The sequence below is a fragment of the Carassius carassius genome, chromosome 29 (assembly GCF_963082965.1).
Source record: "Carassius carassius chromosome 29, fCarCar2.1, whole genome shotgun sequence".
NCBI classification, from domain to species: Eukaryota; Metazoa; Chordata; class Actinopteri; order Cypriniformes; family Cyprinidae; genus Carassius; species Carassius carassius.
The window spans coordinates 22,743,632-22,763,577 of NC_081783.1; the positions used below are offsets into that span (position 1 = coordinate 22,743,632).

The 19,946-nt window shown below is 32.3% G+C and overlaps 2 protein-coding genes and 1 long non-coding RNA gene across 3 annotated transcripts in view; 2 read left to right on the forward strand and 1 right to left on the reverse strand.

The window, feature by feature from the left end:
• ndst1a (N-deacetylase/N-sulfotransferase (heparan glucosaminyl) 1a) overlaps positions 1–8,069 on the reverse strand; it is a 31,584-nt gene extending 23,515 nt beyond the window's left edge. Inside the window, exon 1 of the mRNA XM_059516361.1 lies at positions 7,865–8,069. The gene's annotated coding sequence lies outside the window, so the exon portion shown is untranslated. The remainder of the gene's footprint in view (positions 1–7,864) is intronic.
• A 5,539-nt stretch (positions 8,070–13,608) lies between these two features.
• Positions 13,609–16,996, forward strand: LOC132109916 (H-2 class II histocompatibility antigen gamma chain-like). Its single transcript, XM_059516368.1, has 6 exons — positions 13,609–13,764; positions 15,087–15,256; positions 15,447–15,559; positions 15,657–15,705; positions 16,575–16,670; positions 16,764–16,996. The coding sequence occupies exons 1-6, from the start codon at positions 13,694–13,696 to the stop codon at positions 16,964–16,966; spliced, it is 702 nt and encodes a 233-aa protein (XP_059372351.1). The 5' UTR covers positions 13,609–13,693; the 3' UTR covers positions 16,967–16,996.
• Positions 16,997–17,376: 380 nt separating this feature from the next.
• Positions 17,377–18,426, forward strand: LOC132110198 (uncharacterized). Its single transcript, XR_009424611.1, has 2 exons — positions 17,377–18,066; positions 18,243–18,426. It is a non-coding gene; the product is annotated as an uncharacterized LOC132110198 (long non-coding RNA).
• Positions 18,427–19,946: the final 1,520 nt, after the last annotated feature.

The window sequence follows — 19,946 nt, forward strand, 5'->3', positions numbered from 1 at the left end:
TCTGTTATTCCTCAGCCCCCTGTGGTATTCTGTAACATTAGCATGACGACTTAACAACACAGGCAAAACACACTCACCTTTAAATCTAATTAAGGTTTTATCTTAAATCTCAACTTGAGTTTTACAGCAGTACATTAGCCTTGTAAAACATCTGAGCCGTTATGTTTCAGTGATCTGTGAGACAACTGATGCTGTACTTTCATCAGCAAGACTGATTTACGGATTAATGCACCAAAAAAACTGGAAAATGAAAAGATAAAATCTCACGAAGCACAACAGAGAGGTTTGGATCGCTGATGTTTGATGTCATAGCGGGTCATGTGGGTCAGATCTTCCACTGACTGTAGTGATGACATGTGACCTGTTCCCTCAAGAAGCCCAATTATTATTCAGGGAAACACACTAATGAGTCACAGACTGTATATGGAGTTTGATCCCACAGACAGCAGACGGACATCAACACACACACAAACCCGCACATTAATCATTCAGCAGCAGTCAGGACACAACACATAAACACACTTACCTCAATCAGACCTACACTGTTACATGTCTTCAAATCACTTTTGCAGTTGTGACACAGATGATTTTAATCAATTTAGAATCTAATAATAGATTAGGACTCATTATTTATATACTTATATGTTAATCAGGTAGTGTTGTTACGATACCAAAATTATTGTTTCGATACCGATACCTAGTCAAAAAATGCGATTTCGATACTTTTTTGATGCTTTTCCTCAAAGGGGAAAATACACTCTCAAATATCATTGCTGTGCTTTATTTTAAAACCGGGATAACATTCTAATCATATAATACACTAATAAATGAACATATGAACAGCAGATATATTTAACATTTGAACAAAATATGACTTATCAAAATATAAAAAAAAAAAAATTAGAGCAATGACATTCAAGGTAAAGAGAATAAATTTAGCAGCATTATCTCAGTTATCATAAGAAACATAAGAGTAATTTATATAAAATTTTATTTATATAAAATTTATCTTTGAACTTTGAATAAAAATATGAACAGCGATTATATTAAACAATGTTTCTGAACTCAGAAGATTAAATGTCAAAAGATAAATAATATAAATTTAAGCAATGGCATTCAAGTAAAAAAAAAAAAGGAAATAAAATTTAGCAGCAATATCTCAGATATTGTAACTTATTCTGTCAGTTGTGCAACCTTTTCTTTCAGAGGTGAAAACTCAGCCAGTGAGCTTTAATGAGCGTAATCTTTTTCTACCAGTCGTGGACCGGCAGCCTGATACATCTCGTTTATGAAAGAAATGAATGAGTATACAGGGTCAGTGAGCCAAGCATGTAAATCTCGATCAGCAATCAGCAGATACAAAGCGCAGTTATAGGTGCTGTGCAGATATGCTCGTTTTCATATTTAGCATACAGAACATAACTCCACGTTTAATCCCCGATTAATGTGAATATTATATATGAACTGTCTGACCAAACAATTAAAATGTTAATTATGCAAGAAAAACTCGTGCTTTGTTCATCTGAACAACTTATTTAAACTATTTAATGCGATTATGCACACATTTTCGTAAAGCCAAATCATTTTAGTAAAGCCACTAATGCAGCCATCTCGCTGTAGCGCTTCTTTGCTGCTTAAGTAAGGAGAAAACAAACAGACGTCCATAGGGAGGCACTGGAAGCGTGCGTTGCACACACCAATATAAAATACGTCTCTTACAAATCTGGAATGCAGTCATTCTTTTAAGTATCGATACTAATAAATTTAGGAATCGTGACGTTTTTAATTTCTGAGAATCGCGATACTTTTGAAGTATCGTGCACCGTGCAACACGTGAATCTGCCAATATCCACCTATTTAATATTATCAACATCACATGATAACCAACTCGCACAATTTACCAATGGCCTTATCACTAAAATCATTCTTTTTTAAATATATTAAACATAAATGTACATCTATGGCTCTCATTTGCCACAGAAAATAAATAACCAGACAAAAATCTTTTGTATTTTTTTATGACATGCCTGTTTTTTTTATTTTTTAAAAACACTTTACTCTCATATACAGCACACTCATGTAAAGCAATATATTCTATAGATCAAATCTTAACTTGATTATTTATATCGGTTTTGCATATAAACTGCATTAAATTGATCAAAAGTGGCAGTAAAGACATTTATAATGCTACAGAAGTTTTCTATTTTCTACTAAATACTCTCTAGGCATTCTTAAAAACCCATATTATAATATGATTATTAATATTATGGTAATAAGAAGTGCTAATAATCATCAGGGTCATGTGACACTGTAGACTGGAGTAATGAAACTGAAAATTCAGCTTTATATAATAGTAAAAAATTACATTTGAAAATATATTCACATAGAAAACCGTTAATTGAAATGTTAATAATATTTTCAGAATTTTATTGTTTTTACTGTATTTTCGATAAAATTAGTACAGCCTTGATAAGCAAAAAAAAAATTACAAAGTTAAAAAAACTTTAAAATAGCAAGCAAGGCCTGTGCTCGTATGGGCCTGCTTTAGCACAGAAATGACCTCAGCAGAGACGTGCTGCTTAATATGAGATAATGAGCCCCGTCGAGACCAACGCAGCGCTTAATTACACGTGTTGACTGTACGTGATTGAGTTCTCCCTCGTTAAGAGCCGAAGCGCTCTACGTTTCTGCTGTAGAACTGCTTTGTAGCCTCAGTTTAGTTTTGAAAACTGAATCACTGAGATGGAAAATGACCTAAAAGCAAAAGACTCTTTAATTTCAAACCATTACTGAGCAAATCTTTCCTAAACACAGCAACGATGCCGAAAACAAAACGTCTGCTGTGAGTACATGCTGGAGAGAGAAGGTGCTGCAATACTGCTCATCCATTATTTAAAGAGATCAATTATACATGAAAGTCTAAACAAGCAACTACAACAGTTTAACCTCAGCTCTGCAACATTTTCAAGTGTCCTGTTTCTCACGTTTCTCTGCATTTGAATGTCTCACTATGAAATGCCTCCAAGAGCAAATCATTTCTAGCTTTTCCAAAATAAACTTATTTGTCACTTGAAATAAAAGTTGGAGTTATATATAAATTAAGTATTAAAAATTAATTACTCATTTATTTTTAAATATTTTTTCAAACACTCATTAAGTTTTAGCTAGTTGCCAAGGCAAGATGATACAATGAGAAGAAGCGACTGTCCTGACAGCAAAAAGAGAGATGTGTGTTACAGCAGATCGCCTCACACCCGCCGGCCGCTGATTTGAGCTGTGCCCTGTGACCTCTCACCTAAATCATGGATTGGCTGAGAGCTGGTAACGGGTCAGATGATGTAACATGATCCCGAGAACGACGGTGTGGTCTGACACCTCTGAGACCGGGACAAGCACACACACTCCCCATCAGTGTCTCATGTGATAGTGCACTCACACTACACTACAAGTTCCCTTCTAGCATTCGGAGACTACACACACAAGCAAAGTATTTTCTCTTCTGATGAGCGCTAAAGTTAACGTTTGGTGACCTCTGACCTGCTGGGTTTGAATTTCGTTGCATACGGCTGTAATGTTGCTGACTAGACAACATCAGCGATGCAGCATTGCAGTAGTGACAATAATGAATGGGGTGCAAGGGATCGCAGCTGATCTGTGATCAGTATGGACCAGGCTCTACGGTTCACCATGCATGTGATTCACAAATTAATTAACCATCATAAAGTTAGTTTATCATTTGCACGTGTGTTGTCTTGCTAATTTACACGTTCAAGATAAAAGACCAAGAAGAACGTGCACGAAAAGAAGAGGCGAAAGAGAACCCAGTTTGGTATTCGAAGTGTTTCTGAAATCACATCACCGAAAATTAATAAATAAATAAAAAACACCTAATGTCTTCATAAACTTGGAAAAAGAAGAATTACAAAGAAGCTTTAGGACTTGAGTAAAAGCTCGGATGGTTTAAAATTTGAAAGCTGAGTTATTTAAAAAAAGCCTTAAATATTATTAAATATTCTCATTGTAACTGCCTTAACTCATTGTAATTTTACAATTAAATAATACAAAGGAAATCTTATTCGATAATTTAGTTAAAAAGTTAATTCAAAAATGCAGTTAGGATTTTTTCCCCACATTGTGCGACCCTAAATCCTGATGGCTTTAAAAAGAGTAGGCAGTGTGCAGTACATACTGCTCAGTATTCAGTACATTTGTAACTGTGCTTGTAAAGGCTATTTTGAGTGGCATTTAAAGGCAAAAGCCTTCAACCAAGTTGTTTAAAATATTTTCAAAATAATTTGCATCGATAACAATAAAACAACAGATTCATGGTGTCACTGATGGGAATCTATCAGAGGGAAAGAGAGACATCAGCCGTCCGTGTGCTCTACACACGCTGACCTCACATATCCCACAACGCACTGCATGATGAATGAGCAGCGCACGAGCTGCTGTCCTCCCATGATCCTCTCTGCTTCACTTCCTCTCTCTCCACCTGCCCGACAGAATGATTAATGTCTGTTCTGTGCTGCATCGACACAAAGACACATCACACAGACCCCACTCAGAGTCAGAGCTCAGTCTTCGTTTCCAGTGAAAACATGGAAACTTTTAGAAATGAACACTTTTAATCGGGGAGGAAAATGATTTAAAGATTATAAGTCTTGTTTCTGAGAAATTAATCAAAATAAAGAGTTTATCTACCAATGGGCTCAGGCGTATACTTGTCTCTTTAGCAGATGTTTCTAAGCATAGACTCACTTCAGTTTGACGCATTTTTCAGAAAACAAGACTTTATTAAGTCATTTGGCATTTGAAGTAAATGGCTCTTGATTGAAGAACAATTTTAATATTTATACTGGAAAAAACAAACAAACATATGTGTGTATATATACAGTGCCCTCCACCCTTGGTAAATATGAGCAAAGGACGGCTGCGTTTTCATCTTTCTTTTAAAAAAATTCACAGAAATTCTAACCTTTCATTGAAGTTAAAGGATTGAAAGTGGGGTGAAAATCTCATGATGAAATAAATGCTTTCTCTGGTTCATGTTGGCCACAATTATAAAAATATCAAATTAAAAATAAATTGACAGCCTCAGACTTTTGGAGCCCTTTGCACATAAATACACAGTACAAAGTTTTTCAGATTATTGGAGTACGTTTTACAATAAAATACTGTATCATTCAGTGAGTTATTTGCCGTTTTTTAATGAGTGAAATTTGTTTCAAAGTAAAATGTACACTAATTGTGTGTGTGTGTGTGTGTGTGTGTGTGTGTGTGTGTCGTGGTTCCTTCCGTTCACCTCGAGGGCAAATGATTTGAGTGATGACATCATCCAAAATCAGGCCCCACTGAACAGATGAAGATTTCAGAGTCAAATTACCCACAATCCATCATTCTCCGCCAAACGACAGCTGCCAACCTGCCTCTCCTCAGGACAGAATAAATAAAGGACTGTAGTTTCCTGACAAACGCCAGTGTTTGTGTTTCTCATTAAGCAGCAGTGATATTAAGGCTTAAACACCTCTCAGAGTCTCTGAGTTACTGAACAGCTCAATGTTCGGATGGACAAACATGAATTCACACACTAGAAGACATAAAGAAAGAGTTGCAGTAATAAACACACATACATGTTTGATTTATGAGCTGCTTTATCTTAAAAAAGAGGCTAAACTATGTAGATTTGTCTTGTACTTCCATCAATTAAAATATCAAAAGTTCAAACATTGTGAAACTGAATATAAATTATCCCTAATTTGCACAATGGAGTCAGTTTGTAATTTAATACAGAAAAGCAAATGATTTTTCTGATACTTGCGATTGCAATTAAAAGAGAGTAATTAAAAATTAAAAAAATATCAATTTTACCCCGTAATTTCGTGATTATATATCAATGTTGTTACAAAAATAAAATAAAAACAATAATCATAATAATAAAAACAACAAATTATTATTATTCCTTCTACTAAAATTAATATAAAAATATTTCTAAAGAGAAAATAAGAAATTGTTTTATATTGTAATATTTTACTTTAAAATAAAATCTAGTATTTAAAATCATCCCATTTTTATCATCCCAATCTTGATTTTTACCCAAATAATAAATAATAATAACAATAAAAATCACTAAATAAAATCAATTTAAGAAACAGTTTTTACTATTGTAATATTTCACTGGAACATGAAATCTAGTATTTAAAATAATAATAATAATAATAATAATAACAACAATCATCAACATCAGGATCATCACTAAAATAAAAATAAGAATGTTTTACTATTGTAATATTTCACTGTAAAATAAAATCTAGTATTTAAAATACATACAATAATAGTAATAATAATTATTATTACTACTACTACTTCTACTAAAATATCAAATATAAAAATTACTAAAGAAAAACAAAATAAGCAACTGCTTTTTACTTTTGTAATATTTAAACAAAAAAATCCAGTGTTTATTAATAATAATAATAATAATAATGTAAAATACAGCTTTAATTTCTTAATTTTCCTAATAATTTCCATTTTACTTCAATTAATCATGCAGCCCCAAAGTATCTGATTCAGACTGAATCTTTCTGACTCTGACGCTACTGGAAACACAATCAATCAATCAAACAGTACTTAGACAAATCAACCAATAAACTCCTCACTGCAGCTCTGAAGACCCGGAAAACACACAACAGGCGTCCGTTCAGCTAAAAATAAACCTTGCACACACAACAGCTGTGAAGTGGATGGAGTTCATGGGTCATGTGCAAACATACACACACACACACACATATTAAAGAGGATACTCACTTAATGGTTTTTTATCTAATCGGTCAAATAGATTTGCAAAAACTGCTGTCAGAAACTACTCATGATTCAATTTGATTCATTTAGATTAATTGATGATTCACAACAAACAACTTCAATATTACACTATAAAACTAAAATCAAACATATGAAGCACTTACATAAGTTATATATATATATATACATATAAAACATGCTGAGATTAGCATTTCATGCACAAGGTCTGTGAGAAATAAAGAAACTAGAACTCAAACTCTTTTTATCTAGTTCTACATCTCATCTATGACAATAAAAATAGCTTTTTTATTTTAAATTTAGGACTTACTTTAGTAGACTATTTCACATACAACGTTTAAATATAGTCCACAAGATAAAATAATAACTGAATTTACACAAATATATACACTTATCTCCTAAGAAACATGGTCTTGTTGGTCTTTTTTTTTTTTTTTAAAGAAAATAGCAGATTCTGCTAAAAATATGTAAACTTTGAAAGCAAGATCCGAGCACAATAAATCACAGCATACATGACTGTCATGTGACGGTCACTGTGCAGTTCATCTAAATCAGGTTTTACACACAGTTCATTTAATTAACCCAAATAAAGCAATTTACCCATCATGTGATACTTTATTCGATCAGAACAGTTTGAAGCCATTCAAAGTAGGTAACAAGAATGCTGAAGATTGATAGTAGTACAATAAACATCAAATGCACTATGATTTACCTCAGGTGACTGCATCTCGCATATATTTTTTACAGAAAGTAGCGTTATGTACACTAAATTTTCATTAAATGCATCCACTATAAATCACCAAATCATGAGCTAAATTCAAAGACAATGTGCAAAAACACAAAACAACATCAACTCCAAGTTAATTCGTCTGTAAGCACATCAGAACATCCTAAAAACTGAATCATGTGTTTGATCCTAACACAGGAGCAATGGCTTCTGGACATCTGATCCCATCACTGGTTCAGTATTGGGTCAAAACACTAAATAATACGAACTCGATCCCGTTGTTTAGTGTCAGAACATGCAGTGGATTTTCCTTAACGTTACCTGATTCACGGCAGAACCGGGCTGCGTCGCTCCTTCAGCGCTCCTTCGGAGAAACGCTCATCCTGCGGCGCCGTTCCGACCGTATACCGGTCAATCCGCTCCGTTCTGCGTGCGGTGCGTCTCGTGCGGTGCGCAAAAGCCAACGGCGAGACGCCAGCTGTGTGAAACACACGTGCGCTGAACTGACGCGTTACACGCGCACGGCGATAGAGGGCGACAGACTCCATATACACAAACACAAAAACACTGCGTGTTTTTAAAGCGTTAGAGGGCGACGACTAGTGGTCAGAGGACGATAATACAATCTGATGCTGAACTATCACTATGTGTTACGTTTAAGTCCTCCTGTGAAGTTCGACGTCAAGTGCGGTCTTTGGTCGGGGTTCCCAGTCGTAATTATGACTTTGTGGTGACCTTCATGCGTGTCTAACTTGCAAATACGATCTTTCCAACATAACTTGAACGCACAGGAATAGTAAGGTCCCAGCTAACAGAAATATCGTTTAGAATGTAAATGGACCATTCCATTTGATCATTTTGCAAACATTATGGGAATGTTACTTTTGAAGTTTCAATTAAACAGTAACCCTAAAATTGTGTGTGTGTGTGTGTGTGTGTGTGTGTGTGTGTGTGTGTGTGTGTGTGTGTGTGTGTGTATTCCATGAACAAAGTATGATGTAATGATGAGTTTTTTATGATGATAAAATAATAATAATAATAATAATAATAATAATAATAAAGACCAGAAAACTATGAAGGAGCTTTTTTATTAACATTACTTGCAAAACATTTAGTCATTCAGAATTGCGTGAGAACCTTGCCAGAAAGTTAACTTAATGTTATTAATACCTATTATTACCATATCAATAATGCTTTGTGTGACCAAAACAAAAAGTTAAAAACAATTGACAGTGAGTTCAACTAAATACTGTATGTGACTGGATCAATAAAGATATGCTTATGTAGGCTATAAGCTGGTAGTCACATTTTTTCTCAATGTAATGTTGATCAATATAGATTTATTGAGTCACGTACACAAAACCTTAAAGCCTTAGGATGCTGCTGATTATATCCATATAGTGTCTCTATAGTGTCATTATAGTGGGGTGATATAGTGCATATAGTGTCTCTATAGTGTCATTATAGTGGGGTGATATAGTGCATATTGTGTCTCTGTAGTGTCTTTATAGTGGGGTAATATAGTCCATATAGTGTCTCTATAGTGTCTTTATAGTGGGGTAATATAGTGTATATAGTGTCTCTATAGTGTCTTTATATTGGGGTTCTATAGCCCATATAGTGTCTTTATAGTGTCTCTATAGTGGGGTAATATAATACATATAGTGTCTCTATAGTGTCTTTATAGTGGGGTAATATAGTACATATAGTGTCTTTATAGTGGGGTAATATAATACATATAGTGTCTCTATAGTGTCTTTATAGTGGGGTAATATAGTACATATAGTGTCTTTATAGTGTCTTTATAGTGGGGTAATATAGTACATATAGTGTCTTTATAGTGGGGTAATATAATACATATAGTGTCTCTATAGTGTCTCTATAGTGGGGTAATATAGTACATATAGTGTCTTTATAGTGGGGTAATATAATACATATAGTGTCTCTATAGTGTCTTTATAGTGGGGTAATATAGTACATATAGTGTCTTTATAGTGTCTTTATAGTGGGGTAATATAGTACATATAGTGTCTCTATAGTGTCTTTATAGTGGGGTAATATAGTACATATAGTGTCTTTATAGTGTTTTTATAGTGGGGTAATATAGTACATATAGTGTCTTTATAGTGGGGTAATATAATACATATAGTGTCTCTATAGTGTCTCTATAGTGGGGTAATATAGTACATATAGTGTCTTTATAGTGGGGTAATATAATACATATAGTGTCTCTATAGTGTCTTTATAGTGGGGTAATATAGTACATATAGTGTCTTTATAGTGGGGTAATATAATACATATAGTGTCTCTATAGTGTCTTTATGGGGTAATATAATACATATAGTGTCTCTATAGTGTCTTTATAGTGGGGTAATATAATACATATAGTGTCTCTATAGTGTCTTTATAGTGGGGTAATATAGTACATATAGTGTCTTTTTAGTGTCTCTATAGTGGGGTAATATAGTACATATAGTGTCTCTATAGAGGGGTAATATAATACATATAGTGTCTTTTTAGTGTCTCTATAGTGGGGTAATATAGTACATATAGTGTCTCTATAGAGGGGTAATATAATACATATAGTGTCTCTATAGTGTCTTTATAGTGGGGTAATATAATACATATAGTGTCTCTATAGTGTCTCTATAGTGGGGTAATATAGTACATATAGTGTCTTTATAGTGGGGTAATATACTACATATAGTGTCTCTATAGTGTCTTTATAGTGGGGTAATATAGTACATATAGTGTCTTTATAGTGGGGTAATATAGTACATATAGTGTCTTTTTAGTGTCTTTATAGTGGGGCAATATAGTCCATATAGTGTTTCTATAGTGTCTTTATAGTGGGGTAATATAGTCCATATAGTGTTTCTATAGTTTTTTTATAGTGGGGTAATATAGTCCATATAGTGTTTCTATAGTGTCTTTATAGTGGGGTAATATAGTCCATATAGTGTTTCTATAGTGTCTTTATAGTGGGGTAATATAGTCCATATAGTGTTTCTATAGTGTCTTTATAGTGGGGTAACATAGTCCATATAGTGTTTCTATAGTGTCTTTATAGTGGGGTAATATAGTCCATATAGTGTTTCTATAGTGTCTTTATAGTGGGGTAATATAGTGCATATAGTGTTTCTATAGTGTCTTTATAGTGGGGTAATATAGTCCATATAGTGTTTCTATAGTGTCTTTATAGTGGGGTAATATAGTTCATATAGTGTCTTTATATGGGGGTCAAATGAAAAGCAGCCAATGTAAATCTTATTCAATGCCTTTTATAGACATTTCTGGATGTATTAAGGAAAACAATTATGAAGTGCAACACAGCTGATGAAATAGCAAACATGTAGTCTTAAAAGCAACATAAAGTTATCAAATTATTATTTGCATATATTTTAATTTATATTTTGTCTAAAGTTCAACACACTTTTAAGACACAAAAAATATAAAGAAATATAGAACTTAAAAAGTTCTCATTTTATAAGAATCAATTTGTAAAAAACATTTGGGGAAGTTTTTTTGTTAGTTTTTTTTCATTAATATCTTCATATCTATATGTAAAGTTTAATTTCTATTCACTCATGAGTATACTCTCTTTTTACTTGATGCTTATTTGATGCCTCTGTTTGGCACCAAATGAAGTCAAAGTGCTTATTATGCTGATCTGTTTTTATGTGTAATTCATTGGAAACTGATGAGGAAGAACAGAAGAGGAAGCTATGAGGGAAAGTTCAGGCCGGTGATTCACATGTCTGCTTTCAGTATATGAGGATCTGCTGAGGGAAAGTGGAAAGTGAAGGAGTCTGTTTATATCTTCGACATTACTGATGACGTTGATGTTGATGATGATGATGATGATGATGATGATAACAGTGAATGTAAAAGAAATGAGAACATGTGACTGATCACTTTTATAAATATGTCTGTTGTTGTTGCATAAGGGAAAGATAAGTTGCTTATATTATGAAGAAAATGTGTTTGTTTGTTTGTTTAGGTGTGTAGTTCTGAATGCAGTTCATCTACTCTATAAGAGTTACAAACACATCACTCTGTTTTTGTGTTTATGTTTTTATGCTTTTGTGTTTTTACCAGTTGTCTTTAAAATTATGAAATGTATTTCTTGTCAAGTTCTTCAGAATTCACTGTGCGCTAACTGTCATGTGACAACAGCAAATCTGAAAAAAGAGAATAATCTTTAGTATTTATTTAAATATACAGTAAATATGGATTGCATATGATCTGTTATGGAAAAAAAACAAGTTGTTTGTATAATAACATATCATAACAAAATAAAATAACAATATAATACAATATACAAAACACAATATAATAACTTAAGTTGTTAATTATATATATATATATATATATATATATATATATATATATAATTGTAAAAATAAAAGAAAGAAAGAAAAAGTTCTTTGTGCAAACTAAAAAGCTTACACTGTAAAAGAAAAAAAGAAGAAGAAGAAAAAATGTGTCTGACTGACAATGACTCATGAATATGAATATGTGGCTGAATCAATACATAAGGAAGGTAGCTAGTTAAATATTTACTCCATGCAATATCTATCAATATAGTTGGTAATTAAGTATCAGTAAGTATTTGTTTTAAAAATAAATATTAAAAGTTTTTTAGTCAACCTAAAAAGCTTACACTGTAAAAACAAAGCAAAGCAAAAACAAAACAAACATTTATGGACATTTCTGTTAACCCTAAAACACAATGCAATGTGGTGTAAAATTCAAAATACAGGTAAAACACCTGTAAAACTCCCTTGTAATCATACAGTACATTGTTCCTTATTTTTACTGATTTAGAGATGTTATTTAGATCTGTTTTACAAGAACCCAACCCTGCTGTGGTTAGTCTTGTGCAGTAGCCCTTTATCTGTCATTTCCATTTCTGAACAGCCATGAAAGTGCACAATTCAAACTTAAATTGTCATAATTCATGAACGAAAACATTTTGTAATATGATTTTGATGTACCATTTTCATGGTAATGCAATGTCCAATTTTAAAACGGTTTTCACAGGATGAATTTTGAGAGTTTAAGCTTTTGATTGATATATCATTTTTGATGATTTCTAAAGCATGATGGGGGAAAAGGCAACAAAGACTTTTTTTGACAAATGTCAGAACTCCTGTTATGATAGATTTTTTCAGGTACACCCTTTTCATAAATTAATCTATTACTTTTCCTGCATAATGTATAGCAAAAAAAAAAAAACAAAAAAAAAAAACATTGGTCAAATATCTATTTAGGAGTCTTAGATCTTTCCAACGATATAGTTTGTCATGATTAAGATTTATTTGTAATTTAGTGAAGCAACTTTAGGCCATAAAGCAAGCCATAAATCAGAGATCATGTAGCCTATGATTTCACTTCACATTTGACATTTGGAAAGGATTCTTGGTTTCTCAGTTCTGCCTTTCAGGAAAAACCAAAACATTTTCTTAAAAAAAAAAAAAAAAAAAAAAAAAAGTCAACTGGTTTGTTCTCCAATCAGAGAAACTGGATGCATGGATCAGTTGTATCCTGGCAGAGCTTGCACTAATTCCCTCACATTTCATCACCTTTATTATTTTATTTCAAAATAATGCCACTTTAGCATTTTTTTTAGCAGTGTAAAGACTGCTGTCTTATTAAACATCACTCATAATACTCATTATGTACTTAACATTAATGTACATTTAGAAATGCAAGATATCAATAGAAGTATTAGAAATGTCAGATTGATTCGTATATTTTACAAATATGTTTGCATATTTTCTAAACATACCTCTACAATGATTTAATTGACTATTAATAAGAGTTATTGGAAAGAATAACCTTATGTGGGTCAAATCCGTCTCTGAAATACGGATTTATTCTGTATTTGATCATTGAGGAATGGGGATGTTTCTTTTCACTTTTAGTTCTCATATTTACATTCAGGTTGAAGTATTCTTCTCTCCATCAACTAATGACGCTATTCTCGACAGCCAATCACATTTGAGATGTGAAGAGAACCAAAATCAGGTTCAGATTCACATCTGGGACTTTCCGTCCTGAAAAGCGGCTTCTAGAGGCGCATAAAACCTTTGGAGAGTTACAGAGAGTTCCATTTAGTGTTAGAGACATAAACACACAGAGACAGTGATGGACGAGCATCAAGACGAGGCGCTGCTTCAGCGCGTGCCAAGCCAGGAGACCCTCGTGAACCGCGGAAGGTAAAGTTTTTGGGACATAATAATAATAATAATAATAATAAATAAAAAATTAAAATTATTATGACTGCATATATTAATACATTACAGTAGTGCATGGTGGTAATTATAATATAGCATAAATGTTAAAGAATTCATGCTTTGAACTATTCTGCAGAACTTTTATTTTTCCGTTTTTGCATGCAAAACTCTCTTTTGGTAGTCTGTTCAAATACAGTTTTGTGCGAATTAAAACATCGTTAATGATCCTGCGTTTTTGCATGCAAAACTCTCTTTTGGTAGTCTGTTCAAATACAGTTTTGTGCGAATTAAAACATCGTTAATGATCTTGAATAATCAGGATCATAATCATGTAACTGTTCCAGTACAGTACAGTAGCTTATTTCGTGTCAAATTCCAATGAAAAACTGAAAAGAAGGAAATCACTCTACCTAGCGACTGGTGACGTCAGACGAGATGATGTTATTGATTGGATGTTTTTATGTAATACAGCGACAAGGAAGATTTTTTAATAAATATCCTACTTAATGATTTGAATATATTCAGTTATTAGTTATTTAGATTTCAGTACGTTACAATCAAATAGACTTACATATAAGTGAGTTACTGACAAACATCAAGATATTTTTTAATGCAATTGTTAATAACTGTTAATATTTTCAGTTTTCATTCTAACGTTTTAGTATTATCCTATGCTGTTTTGTTATTTTTATTTAAAAAATATGTATACATTGTTATGAATAACTGTTATTTTCAGTTTCAGTTTTAGTAGCCTACATCATGTTAACAAAATTAATACAAATATCTTGACATATTGGAATAAAATATTATATTTGTTGACTTCTATTTTAAGTAATTTTTTTTTTAATTATTGTTTTAGTTTTCATTTTAGTTCATTAGAACTAACCTACTTATAACCCTGCATTGTTTTTATTTGATTTATTTATTTATTTTTTATTCTCAGTTCTCCTAAAAACCCAAACCAGCCAACATCATTTAAAAAATGAAACCATTACATTTACAGTTTCATTTATTCATATAGAAGATGCTTTTATCCACGCAGCTTACAAATGAGGAAGTATGGAATTCTCTTTTTAAATCAGTTGAACAGAAATTCACCTACAAAAAAATCCCTTGCATCTCAAACGTTTCAAAACAGGCACATCGTGAATCACTGGAACTTTTCATTTTGAGGGGAATTACAGTTTCTGTGCTAGATAGATGACCATTTGTTTCAAAACAATCAACACCCACACAAACAAACATGAGAAATGCCCCTGAAGAGCAGAAGGTCTGAGGTGTTTGTTCTGTGCCGTCTCCTGCAGGGGCGCCAATAGAAAGGCACTGAAGGTGGCCGGACTGACGGTTCTGGCCTGTCTGCTGCTGGCGGGACAGGCGCTCACCGCATACCTTGTCTGGGGTCAGAAGGAACACATCAGTGCTCTGACCACTGGCCAGGAGAAGCTGAAGGCAGAGCTCACCAGAAAGATGTCCGGTGAGCAACACAGCCCAATGAATTACACAAACTAAACTTCACGCACTACTCATTTACAGTAACACAAGTCATTTCACCAAATTATTCATGCATATTATTCAGGAACTATAGATTGAGTTCTCCTTGCATCATATAGTTGAAGAGCTAAATGAATCCTGTTCTTATGGTTGGTCTGTGTTTGGTGTCCCAGGTGCTCCTCCAAAGGCCATGCATCTTCCCATGAACAGCCTGCCTCTCCTGAAGGGCTTCCCTGACGAGTCCTCTGACCAGACCTCCAGCAAGAAGAGCAGCGTTCCTCTCACTGTGAGATTAAACAGCTAATACTAATCCTCATCCATACGCCTGCATGATTGGTTTTAGTTTTGAATATCTCAATCTTTTTTTTTTTTTTTCTTTTTAGAAACTGCGACCAATTTTCACAAACCAGAGAGAGGGCAGTGGACAGGATGGTAAAATCACCAACTCATATATAATAAAAAATAAATAATAAAGTTTTTCAGTGCAAATGATATCATCAGCCAGTCTTGGTAAAAAAATTGGTAATTGAAATAAATGTTAATTATTATTAGTTATTTAGATATTATTTTAGGATTAGTATTTAATATTATTTATAAACATATTTCTTCATATTTTGAATAAGCTTTTAAGTTTATTAATTTGGTTATTTTGATAATTAGGGTCATTTAAGTTTTTCATGTAATAGTTGTTTTGTTTTATTGCTTTTTTTCTTTTTTTTATTTAATTAAAGTTTTTCATTATGAATTATATTAGCAGCCAGTGTTGTTAATATAATTAAAACTATACATATATATATATATATATATATATATATATATATATATATATATATATATATATATATATATAATGGGTAATTGAAATAAATATGAAATTCAACAAAACATTTAAATTGAAATTTTGAATGAAAAACTTTTACAAATATTTAGCTGAAATAAAATAAGTACAAAAAACTGAAATAAAAATAAAAGCTACTGAATTAAAGAAAACTAATAAAAATTAAACATTTATGACAAAATCTATAAACTTGAACTAAAATAAAAACTGAAGATATCATTTAAAGTGTGTCTATACACAAACACACACAAACTATATTACAGAACTAAATATAAATAATAATAAGCCAAATATAATTAATTTGTAAATACATATATAATATATAAATACACTGTATTATTATAGAATAGAAATAAATATAAAAATGTAAAATATGAGTAACTCTAACAAACTATGCACTATGTTTAAACTATAAACAGTCTGAATATGTCACGTGGTCTGAATCTCCGCATTCTGTGAAAAGCTTCCAGACTGATGCCGAAGCAGATGCAGCTGCCGATGAGGAGCCAGCCACTGCTGATGGATGTGGACGAGGAGGTGAAGAGCTCTCCTGAATCAGGTGAGACACACACACTCACACACACACACACACACACACACACAGATCTGTTCAGATCTCTGTGTAACACACACGCGCTCGTGTCTCCTGCAGCTGTCGAGGTTCAGGGTAAGTGTCAGCTGGAGTCTCAGAAGGAGGTGAAACCTGGGTTCTTCAAGCCTCAGTGTGATGAGCAGGGTAACTATCTGCCCAGGCAGTGCTGGCACAGCACCGGATACTGCTGGTGTGTGGATAAAGACGGCAACGAGATCCCAGACACACGCATTCGTGGAGGCCCACTCCCCCAGTGCAGCTAAGGTGCCAGCGGACTTCACAATCAATGAATTTACATGTGCTCTCACCAGGGGCGCTGTGATCCCGGGCCCTATGCATAGGCAGTCCTAATGGGCACACTTTTCAAGGGCCCTCTCTTCCTTGGGGCCCTGGTAATCAGTACTGGTTTTACCCCCAGTCCTCTCACTCAAACTGTTATTTTACAATTAGTGTTTACCATTATTCATATACATAATTATTCATATTTTGGATTAGCTTTCATTTGATTATTTTGTTGTTGTTATGTTTATTATTTTTATAATTATATTTACCTTTAATTTACCATTTTATTTATTTACATTTTAGTACTTCAACTTATTGTAGTTACTTGCCAAAGCAACATTTAAAAACCATTAGGGTCATTCAAGTTTTTATCTCCCATTCAGCGTTTTTTTTTTTTTTGTGCCTAAAACTTAAAAAATATTTATATACTACTATAGTATTTATTAATATTTTGAATTAGCATTTTATTCATTTTTAATTTTAATTAAAGTTTAATTAATTTCACAATGTTCTTTTATTACTTTTGGTATTTGTTATATATATTATCTTTAATATATTCTTATTTTATTTGTTTTAATTTTAGTACTTAAACTTGATTTCAGTTAATTACAAAGGCAACATTTTTAAAGTTTTTCCATTCAATATTTACATCAAATAAATAATCCATTGACAAGATTAAATAGATTTTCGACAGTTGTTGCATACCTCATCAACACTGGCTGCTTTTTTCTAACTTTTCGTTTAAGTTTTAGTTTTAGTTTTACGTTTCAAATCTAATATTTATATTATCTTTTTTCCAGCAATTTTTAATTCCCAAAAATGTTTTTTAGTAGTTTTACTTTTAGGTTACACTCAGTAACACAAGCCGCTATTATAATTTGTAATGAAGAAGTTGAATTCAATTAGAAAAAAAATGAGTGCAGAAGCAGCACATACAGTAAAAATACATACTATGATCAAACAACTAGAAATGCATTATTAAGGTTAATAACTTGTATAATAAAGAAGTATTGACATCTTTCTCTGTGTTTGTTTCATGCATTTCTCTGCTGATGGATAATCACAGATGCAGAGCTTCTCGGTGAGTATCATTTACAGTCGATTATAGATTCTTCGGGACATTCTAAAACGCTTAACGTGGTTTAATGTACTAATAAAGTGATATTAGATTTTTTGTACATAGTATACTTTATTCATTCTGATCATCTTCGTTAAAATCGTGTTCTGATGTTTGTGTTTGTCTCTCTGTTTCTCCAGAGTGAATCATCTCTTCCAGAAATAAAGAGAATAACTCCAGTCCTTATCCTGTCATTCGTTTCAGCTCCTGGCGATCAATCAGTCCATATGGATTATATTAAATGGGAATAACCCAATAACCTTCCTACTGAAGATCTCTTCTTCTGATCTGTGTTCAGAATAAATAAACATACGTAGCATATTAGTTATTAGTGCTGGTCTAACCCTTATTCTAATAATATCTCCAGTAAGTCCTCTGTGTGACACCATTCCTTTGTTTTAATTTGAACTCACAGCATGAATATTACAGTGCTTATGACTTTAAATAAACATGCTGTTTCCAAATATTGTCATTGTTTTATTTAAAAATTATTGACACTATCCATAAAAATCAGCAAAAAAAAAAAAAAATTTATTTAATAAACTGGAATGTTTTCAATTCTATCTGAATGATCTCTGTGTGTTTTGATATGAATATGAAATTAGAATATTACGTTTATCGTGTAGACACGTTAAAGATCAACGTGTTGAAGTGCCAATAAAATAAGGCACAAAATACTACTGAAATGATAAGAGCTATTCATATTGCAATAAATATGATTCAAAACATCATCATAAAAATAGAATGTTGACCCGTGTATTAAGTTGCAAATAGTCTGATTTTTAAGAAACCATTTATTTTATAGTTTGATTCAAAATGTATTCAAAATGAGCTTAAATTAGCTTCACTTTTAACATATATTTGTTTCATTTCATAGTTATTTTTATTCAATCAAGAAACGGATAAGATAAATATAAAAAATAAAAGCTAAACAAAAGTGTTTATTTCCATTAAGCTTCTTTTTAATTAATTGACTTCCTTATTTCAGTTAGTAATGCAACCTTTCTAATCATCATTGAAATTTTAGATAATTTGTTTCACCTTTCAATTATTCTTATTTTTTAACCAAATTTCTTAAGTTTGTTTTTTGTGTGAGATGCAGAAAAAATGAAGAGTAAATCTGCACTGAAGTGTTATGCAGCTTGCAGTGTTATTTTAGTATTATTTATATACTACTGTATGAGACTAATACTAAAAAAATAATGCAAACATTGAAATAAAACAGGAAAATTGTATACAAGTGCTATTCAGATTGCACTGAACATGACTGGAAACCGTTTTGTTCTGCATAATAAATTGCAATAGAGCAGAACGACTGCACGTAGAGATGTAAATATTCTGAGAAATATAGCTCACGTCCCCGTCTGACTCATGCACTTCTTCTTTCAGATCATTTTCACTAAATTAATAATATCTAGTTCACTACAAAATAGTCCTGCTTTCAGATGTGTATGTTTTAATAGTCAGATATCTTAATCTGCCTTTTTTTATCTCAATGATCTCAATCTTCCTTATCTTTTTCAAAACAGATAAATGTTCAGCATCACTTCCTTTTTTATTTCAAGGTAACTTAACCAAAAACATTCTGACTTACTGAAGATCAGGCAACTGAATATGAAAGTGTTTTATGAGGTCAAACGGGGAAATGTATCTCACAGGAAGAGGTTCAGAATAATCTGACCACAGGTTTTATTTATAGGACCGAGCAGATGATGATTAGATGCAAGCAGTGATATTTTCCCATCAACGCAGAACTATAGTTTTTATTTTATACTTGAAACAGTTTTTATTATTTTAACTTTTTTTAAAACACACATATTTCATTACTTTTCATTTTATATTTT

Coding starts and splice junctions, on each gene's coding strand:
- LOC132109916 (XM_059516368.1), top strand. CDS start 13,694: ATGGACGAGCATCAAGACGAGGCGCTGCTTCAGCGCGTGCCAAGCCAG. Junction 15,706..16,574: donor AGAGGGCAGTGGACAGGATG/GTAAAATCACCA, acceptor TTCTGTGAAAAG/CTTCCAGACTGATGCCGAAG. Junction 16,671..16,763: donor GAAGAGCTCTCCTGAATCAG/GTGAGACACACA, acceptor TGTCTCCTGCAG/CTGTCGAGGTTCAGGGTAAG.